Raw genomic sequence first — 9,119 nt, forward strand, 5'->3', positions numbered from 1 at the left:
CAGGGTGCAGCGATGGCCCATGAGATGCGGCGATGCTCCATGGGAGATGATGAGGCTCCATGGGATGCAGCGATGCTCCGCAGGGTGCAGCAATGGCCCATGAGATGCGGCGATGCTCCCCGGGAGGTGATGAGGCTCCATGGGATGCAGCGATGCTCCGCAGGGTGCAGCAATGGCCCATGAGATGCAGCGATGCTCCCCGGGAGGTGATGAGGCTCCATGGGATGCAGCGATACTCTGCGGGATGCAGTGATGCTCCGCAGGGTGCAGCGATGGCCCATGAGATGCAGCGATGCTCCACGGGAGATGATGAGGCTCCGTGGGATGCAGCGATGCTCTGCAGGACGTGGCAACGTGCCAAAGCATGCAGCGATGCTCTGCGCAATGCAGCAGTGATCCACGGGATGCAGCGATACTCCGTGGGATGCGGCAGTCCTCCACGGGATACGGCGATGCTCTGCAGGATGCAGCGATGATCCACAGGATGCAGTGATGCTCCGTGAGATACAGCACTGCTCCACRGGATGCAGTGATGCTCCGTGGGATACGGCGATGCTCCGTGGGATACAGCAGTGCTCCACGGGATGTGTATCTCCCGGGCCGCTCTGGGTGGGATGGCAGCTCCCTCGGCAGGGGCTTCTCTGCCGTACGGCCCTCATTTGTTTTCCTTTGGGGCTGGTGATTGCAGGAACTTCAGCTGTCCCAGGTGCTTCCCGGCACTTCCCCACACCTGCGGTTTGGGCGTTCGGAGGCCGACAGCCTCAGTGCGAGCGCCTGCCTGCACCCCAGCCGTGTTGCAGAGAGCTCAGCGCCCCGTGGGGTCATGTCCCCAGGGGCGCTGGGACCCAGCCGCGGCGCCACGCGCCGTCCTGGCATCTCTCCCCYTTCCCTGGCCTCTGGTTTCCTGCACCTGCAGGGTCCCCTGTGCCTGCAGCATCCCCTATATGGGTGCAGTCCCCTATGTGCATGGGGTCCCCTACATAAATGGGATCCCCCTATGCCTGCAGGATCCCCTGTGTGCATAGGGGTCCCCTGCGTGTGTAGGATCTCCTACGGCAGTGGGGTGCCCTGTGTGCATGGGGCTCTTTGCCCGTGCACCAGCCCTGTTCCGGCTGGGAGCTTTTTCCGCTCTGCCTGGCACCTTCGCCGCCGCGGCTTCTCCTCYGTCTCTGCTGGTGGGTTGGGACCCTCGTCGCTTTGGTCACGAGTGCTACTCTGCCTCTTGACGTGCCCTTTTCCCTTAACTTTTAAGGTTTCCCTTGCGTCTCTACAGCTGCCCGATTCCGAGGTGGTTTCCGTGGGTGCAGCCCTGGCGGATCTGTAAGTGCAGATCATGTCTGCCTCCTCCTTTCTCTCTTCTCCTCGTGAAAAACGTGCGCGACGAGCAGCGAGCGGACGTGACGCCCCAGGAAAACTAACGTCGTGCAAAAGGACGTATCCTGTGTGAGGACCAGCTGCAAACTCAGCGCGCGGGCTCTTCTCCTAGGCTGGCCCGAGCAGAAAGAAATTCTTTAGAGAGGAAAAAAAAACATTTTTCTSTAATATTTCCGCAGAATTAAAACCCCGGAGAATAGCGGAGTCTGTGGAAATTTTTAGTTTTGATCATTTCATTCTGATTTTGGCTTTTGRCTTCCTGTGTTACACTGTGCTACGATTAAGGTGAAGCTTTTAAACAAAAAAAAGTCATCTTTCAAGCTGGCAAAATAAAACTGAGTCAGCAATGTAAAACTACTCATTTTTAGCAAGTTGAGACTAAATATATCAGTCTTCAAAAAAAAAAAGAGTCAAAATGCCTGTTAATACCAGGTGTTTTCCAGAAAGGTTTTGGTTATGATGTAGCACCATTTCCTAATGAAAATCCATGTTTTGTCAAAACACCGGGCCGGTGTTGCATCCTTTCTGGAGCGAGGTCCTGGCCGATCTGCTCCTTCCCCCGGCTGCCCCGCAAATTAACAAGCAAATTAACRGGCCCGAGCGTGGGGCGAGCGCTTCCAGGGGAAGTCGGTGAAGCRCGTAGAAGCGAGCGCCCGGCGGAGCGGTCCGGCGTCCGCTGGCGCCGGCTGCAGCCTCTGCTCCCGCCCGCCGCCGGGCTGGTCCGGGGAGCGTCGCTGGCCGGCTGCGCTGCACCTCCTTCCGCGTGCGCCCCGAGTCCGCAGCTCGCGGGCGGCCAGCTGGGAGGTCTGCGGTCGTTCTGACCCGGACAACTCCGTGCCGCTTGCTTTCTGTCTGCCTGAGCAGCCTTCGTGGGACGGGCAGAGCCGCGTCCCCGTCAGGCCGGTCTGTTTTCCTTTCTGTTTCACGGATTTCCTCCTCCGAGCTGCGATGCGAAACGTGGGACCTGCCAGAGGCTCCCCGCCTGCTTTCCCGGCAGCTCCGAGCCTCGGCGCACGCRTCCCCAGGCAGCTCCTCTGCCCCACAACACCCCCCAGACCCGACCGGCGTTTCGTGCTCGCTCTGCCCCAGCGAAATCGTTACCGAGGTGAAAGGCAGCCGTGAACCTAGAGCGGGCGTCTAAAACGACGTCGCGCGGCGAGTGCCTGCGGACGCGCTGCGGATGCCCCCGTGCGACGCTGCAGGTCCCGGTGGCGGTTCCCGGCTCCCCGCGCCCGGGCGGCTTGCGCGCGCGGGCCGCTCTCGGTTCCTCCCGGTCCTGTTCCTCGGTCYGGCTCGAACTGGGGCGAATCCCGGCGTCCCGCCGCGCGGCCGCGGGCGAAACGGGGCGCACGCGGAGCTCCGCACAGCGCTGCAGCTCCTCGCACGGGTTCCCCTTTCTCTGCCCGGACGCGCGGAGCGGCTCCGCGTCGCGTTGAACGAAGACGCGCGCTTYGAAAAGGTGCTGGGTCCCCATGGCCTCTTTGGGAGGAGCTAGGAGTWATTGCAAAAGAGAGAGGGAAAGTGGGTGGTTTCTTGTTGTTTTTTGCCTAAAAATGCCTGTTGCTCAGCGTGACAGGCTGTGCCGGTGCAGAGCGGACAACAGGGGCACTGCGTTTGATAAGGTGCTTGTAGCGTTCATCCTGCAATAAAAGATGCTGGAAATTAATAATTGAAAAAAAGAAAGCTTCTAGGTTTTGAAAGCTTCGTGCCGATTTGGGCTGATCTACACCTGGCCGCGCTCTTCCACTGCTGGCCAAATTTACACCAGCTTGCAGCTGTGTCACTGCTTCATTTTGCATTTTTCTTGCAGGATGCCGTGGCATTTATTTATTTAGGCGAGGGCACTTTCTGCCTTGTGCTTGAGAGCCGCTGGGGACCTGTGCTCGCAGAGGCTCGCAGGCCCCCCGGCTCCGGGCCTGACCCCTCTCCTCCCTTCCCCTCGTGTCTTGCAGTCTAACAAGGTTCCCGTGGTGCAGCCGTCGCACGGAGTCCACCCGCTCACCCCGCTCATTCCCTACAGCAACGACCACTTCAGCCACGGCTCCCACTCGCCCCACTTGCCCGCCGACATCAACCAGAAGCAAGGTAACGGCGGGAGGGGGCCGAGAGCGGGGAAATCRGGGTTGTCACCGCGCTGCTCTCAAATCGGTGGGGAAGGTTGAGTACYGTGAGCAGCTCGGTGCCGGGAGTTTATTGGGGTTTAACTTCTCGGCAATTCTTTATAATCGCGGCCAAGGGGAGTTTTATATCAAAAGCGTTGACCTTGCTGGTCAAATGTGCTTAGCAGCCTGTGCAAGCTGCCTGTGCAGCTCGAGATCAGACCGGAGCCTGAGAGATGATGCAGAGGAGTCAACCAGAAAATGGAAAGTAATCTTTCCTTTGACTCATACCCAGACTGTTGTCAGGCTGTCATTTTGAGAAAATAAATGTTTGAAACAGGAAATATTTTGACTAAATAGGATCGGTGTCTGATAGCTAACTGGATTTTTGTATCTGTGTGTCTGTCCGTGGCCACCCATTGTGCRGTTGTCACACTCTCTGGGTTCTTGTGTTAGGCCAGTGCGCATCAATTATCTCATGAGGCTCCGGAGGAAAGTACAGTACAGAGAGGTTAAATCCTGAGCTGTAAAATAYAGGTACCTATGCAAGAAGTCCCCACAGAGCATCTTTCTTTGGGGGTTTGCAGGCAAGAGGATTGTAAAATCAAACTTTTCTCAAGCTTCTAGCTACTGCAACAGAATCTTAAAAAAATCTGTTCAGAGAACCCAAACTTCTGTGCCAGCCTAGTCTTGATTTCATGGAAAGTGAGCAAATTCAGAGTTCTCTGTCAGACTACATAGTGGGAAGGATTCAGGGTTCATCCGAGCAAAGAAATCAGTGCAAAACCCAAGGCACAAAAACAAGCTGTTGCAATTCGGGCAAGACCTTCATCGAAGATCTCCGCAGTTGCTCTTTTTCCCAAACTGTCTAGCAGATGTCAACTTYGCCAGGTTAACTCCATTTCTAAAACCACTGGGGCATCACAGATACTCTGGAAGCAATGCTGAGCTCTCTTTGATTTGAACTCTGGAGGCCACATTTGGGGCCCGTCAGCGTCACCAAGGGGAAGGATTTATATCTGGGGTAATAGATACCCGGATGCATCCTGGCTTTCTTCCAACCAACAAATGCTTGTCAGCCACCAGAGTATAATAAGGTCAGTAGGAAAACGYGAAGAGTTAACGAATTAAAAGCTCAAGTAGTGGCAGGTTTCCAGATCTTGAAAGGAAGCGTGCACATTTCCGTGCGTCTCCCTTGGATCTTGAGGGAACACAACACCACGCACCYTACCCACGCCACTTTGGGGGATGGCTTGCAGAGCTGTCCATGAGCCATCTCAGCGATGTGCCCGCCTGCATCTGTGGTGTCCCCCGGCACTCCTATTTCCTTCCYCCTTTATCTGGATGTGCCCCATCTCCATTTTTGTCATGGGAATGTCTCCTGTTATCCTACAGGCTTCCCTTTAAAGTATTTCATGRGTGGAGAGTTGATGGGGAACAGCCTCTGTCTCATTTCTTGTTTTCTCAYCCCAGTGCTTAAGAAAGAAGTTAAACATTCATTTCAATGGATTTTCCTAGCCTTAGAGGAATAACATAAATAGAATTTGAATATGCAAAAAGAAGCAAAAATTACCTCATCCCACTCTAGCAAGTACTTTATTGAGAAGCTCATCAATTTGAATTTATTTGGAATCCACAAGTCACAGTCACTAGTAAAATGACCTAGAGARGCTACAGCGATAACTCCCTTGCCTTTCGACACGAAAGAAAACCTTCCACAATATACAACGTGAGCAAAACTTYGGGCTGAATGTCATCGTTTTCCTGTTTGCTTCAGCTGCTACTTGAAGGGTTGCTGTTGCTGATGTCTGTTCTACAGGCGAGGAGGCACCACCAGGATCTCTTGAGTCAATGGCTAGTGCTTAACCTGTCTGGGCCTTCGAGAATAACGTGTGCTCTGACTTAGGCAGCTTTTATTATTGGAGGTCTAAATTTCAGGAAATCCTGGTAGCTGCCCAGTGCTGATGCTGGGTTTAGCTTGACCTGGAGCTGGCCCCTGTGTCATCTAGACGAGGGTGCCGTGTCCCCTGCAGCACAGCTCCAGGCAAACCTCCACACTCAGTTATGTAGTCCTTTCTGTTCACTTATGTGTTTCTTTCAGTTATCATCTGATAAGATGCTTGGAGTCCACTGGTGCCATTCCTAAGTAATAACCTATCATTAACACTTCTGGGTGAATAATCCAGACTTTTCCTCAATTTGCAAGCTGTTTGCAATTAATCACAAATTTAATAAATGCATTTGTTGTCCAGGACGGGTGCTGAACAATCTCAGTGCCCGATTCTTTGCGTGAGGCTCGTTTGCAGGTGGTTGATAGCTACTGCTTTACATGGGAAGTTCCTGCTGTTTTAGCTCAGATGTCTGAAGGGAACATCCACTGCGCTGGCCTCAGAGATAGGAGCAGAGAGCCACCAGGGTGAATTGTAAAAAATTCAAGTGTTTGTGAAAACACATATCCCGAGACGTGGTTAAAATCCTGCCTAGGCAAAGCTGAGCCTCGGGGAGCACTGGATCCCATTTCACGTGTCCCAGCACGGCACGACGTTTCCCAGGCTGTGCTTTGCCCTGCCGCACACCCACGCTCTCTCTTTCCACGTGGAGGACACGGAGCAAGTTCTGAAGTCCAGCTGGTAGAAAACGATAGATATTCTGGCTCTCTCCTCTCCTCCGAGCAGGGAGGAGGAAGATCCCGCAGGGATTCCCCTTGCGTAAGAGGAATTCCCACCTGGCACAACACCCAGGTTTGCATCTCCTTGGCTCCCACGGAGCATCAGGAAAGCACTGGTTTTAACGGAGACTCAGATCCTCCCAAATCCAGGCGGAAGTAATGCTCCCGCCGGGCGCTCGGGGGGTCGCGGCGGGGGACCGGTGCGGTGCTCCGCGGAGGACGCTGGTGCAGGAGCAAGCCGGCTTCCCTAGCCGAGGAACGCAGTCTCCACCTGCGTTACCGAGAGAACCAGGACAGCAGTAAGAGGAATTACCCTTTGCAGGATGTATAACAGCAAGGCATTTCGTATGTGTTCCTTGCCGTCTGCAAGCCTTTCCCTCTGCCCTCTCCTAGGAGTGCACCGTCCTTCCCAGACATCCGACATCCCTGGTTTCTACCCCCTCCCTCCTGGCGGAGTCGGACAGATCACTCCTTCGATGGGCTGGTGAGTGCGAGCCCCTCCGCGTCCCCGACCCCGCTGCCCCGGCCTCGCCGGGCTCCCGCCTCCGATCGGGACTCGCGCCGGCTTTCCGCACCGCGATGGGGGTTATTCAATAACCGGCCGCTCGCTGTGGTCCTGCCRGTGCTGTCAGCCCTGCCTCTCCTGCCATCTGCGCCGTGGAGGGGTGTTACGGACCCCGGTGCAGAAACGGGATGCGGATCCGCGGAGAAGCTCCTGGCCTTGTCCCAGCTGAGGCATCCGCGGAGCCGAGGTTGCACCCGGCTGCTCGTGCGGCTCCGAGCCGCCTCCTCCCTCGTGGCCAACCGCGTACGCGGGTCAGAAATCCCGGGAGCGCTGCCCTCTCCTCGCGAGTTGGGGGCGATTTTCCCCCCCCGCTCAGGTTTCCCCCGAGCTCAGCAGCGTGTTCGGCTTTCGAAGGATGCCGGCCCCGCCGGCTGTGTGCGGCAGGGAGCGGGCAGGAGGAGGAGGAGGAGGAGGAAGGCTCTGKGCACCTCGCCCGGGTGTGCGGTGCCGGCTCCCCGAGGGTCCCGGGCGCAGGCAGACCTGGACCCGCACCCTGCCGGCCCCTGTCCTTGGGGAAACCCGCCCCGGGGACGGGGTTAAGGGCTCCCACGCGCTGCCTCGCGCGTCCCGAGCAGATGACCTTGAAGCAGCAGATCTGGCCAGGCAGGAGCTGCCGTATTCCCAAAGCGGCTCTTCAGCTTTTAATCCGTTTTGGTGACACGAAGGTGCCGTGGAGGCACGAGGAGAGGTTTGTGGTTGGAGGAGGAGGATTCGGAGTCTGCGCCGGGGACCGGCAGACCGGGGCGAGCCTGAAGCCGAGCGGGGGGCAGAGAGCGACGTCCTCCCTGCTGCTCGCTGGCGAGACCCCKGCGAGACGCACGGCGCCGGGACGTGAGGCCGTGCTGCAAAAGTGGGAGAAGCGAAACGTATGAAAACGCCGAGTAAAGAGTTGGCCTTCTTTTTGTTTGTGAATTTTTTGTTCCAGATATTTAACCACAAAGAAGCAGAGGCTGGGGCCTTTGATACAGAGTTTGGCTTCAAAGAGATTACATTTTGCTTTCTGTGCTAAATCTGCTACTCTTGGGCGATGATTTAACTCCTCGTATGATGTGATTCATCCTCAGGAAAAACAAGTACTGGAGTGACTGTGCTAGAACCTGAAGGAAGTTGCTGGGGGTGAGCAAGGAGCCTGTGTGCCAAGCGCAAGGTCCGCTCTCCGGGATGGGAAGCTGCTAAAAAAGAAAAATATTCCGTTTTTYAAAGGGTTTTTGTTTATTTGCTGGTCGTGGAGGAAGTCTGTGTTGCTGGCGGCCGCTGCGGCCCCTGGCAGGGCTTGGTGCCTTCAGCCGGGCTGGTCGGACGCGTCCGCTGGTGACTAGCAGGGGAGATGCGGCGAGCGGAGGAGCGGCGCGGCGSGGCGGCGAGCGGGCGCTCCAGCGGCACGCGCTTGCCGCAGGGCTTTCCTCGCCGCTCTTGCTGCCTGAAATTTGCAGAAGGAGCCACAAAACCACGTCCAAAGCGCCCGGCATACACCCAGCGCTTGCTTTTGGGGGGACTCTTCTGTGCGGAGATGTGTTAAAGGCCGCTTACGTCTCAGCCTTGGCTTCCCCCCGGGCAGTAACAGGGCTCCCGGCGCGGGACAACTTTTGCAAAAAACTGGGCGCTAAGTTGCGTTTCTGTAAAGCTCGGTGAGCAGCCGCGGCCGCCAGCCGGCGTGCCGGTCGGGGGCATCGAGCGGGAGCGCGGCAGGGGCCGGTCCGGTGAGTTCGCTCGGGGTTCGCGCCGCCTCGTTAGCTCCTCCGCTAGCCCCCGTGCCGGGGCGATGCAAGCCTTAATTGCACATTCCCAGCAATCAGGGATTGACTCTGCAATTGAATTAATTTGCGTGTCAGAATCRCTTTGGGTGAAGCGGTGAGTGCCACGATCCGTTCGTACCCTGGTGTCTTGGCCGGCTGGAGGAATGCGTGTCACTTCTGGATTAACTGCGAGCGTTTTCTGAGCCCTGGGGCAGGAATGCCAGACTTCAAAGGCGGCTCAGGTTTCCCGACCGGGCGGCAGCGGCGTGGGGCTGTTTGCTGGGGTGTTTACACGCCGGCTGCCGAGGGCCGCGAGCGGGATCGCTCGCTCCCCCCCAGCAGACAGGTCTCCCCGGTTTCGGGTAGGGGCTGCGAGCTGCCGCTGCCCGCCGGGGCGAGAGGAGCCCCGGCGCCTCCCGGGCTCCGGCGCTGCCCTGCTCCACGTTAGCCCGTTATCGTCCGGCGGGTCGGTAGAAGAGAGCAGGGCGTTTCTGAGCTGCTCCCGCGTGAAAAACGGGACCAGGAGGCCGGGACGGGGTYGGTTTTCCCATTGCTTCGCCTTTGTGCCGCCGCCTCTAGAACAGCTGCTTCCCGGGTCCCGCCGTCGCGGCTCCGGACCCTCCGCGGGGCCCCGCGCTCCCGGCGGGAGGCCGAAGCCGGAGGCAGCGGCGCCGGGG

At 57.4% G+C, this 9,119-nt stretch overlaps 1 protein-coding gene across 4 annotated transcripts in view; it reads left to right on the forward strand.

The window, feature by feature from the left end:
• Positions 1–9,119, forward strand: part of TCF7 (transcription factor 7) — a 60,328-nt gene that overhangs the window by 37,437 nt on the left and 13,772 nt on the right. For all 4 annotated transcript variants that reach the window (XM_085312785.1, XM_085312786.1, XM_085312789.1 and 1 more), the window contains exons 4-5: positions 3,327–3,459; positions 6,535–6,625. In XM_085312785.1, coding sequence (XP_085168911.1) covers positions 3,327–3,459; positions 6,535–6,625 — 224 coding nt within the window. The remainder of the gene's footprint in view (positions 1–3,326; positions 3,460–6,534; positions 6,626–9,119) is intronic.

This window comes from Rhea americana, unplaced genomic scaffold, assembly GCF_003343005.1.
Source record: "Rhea americana isolate MKP2758 unplaced genomic scaffold, rheAme1 scaffold_37, whole genome shotgun sequence".
Lineage (NCBI taxonomy): Eukaryota > Metazoa > Chordata > Aves > Rheiformes > Rheidae > Rhea > Rhea americana.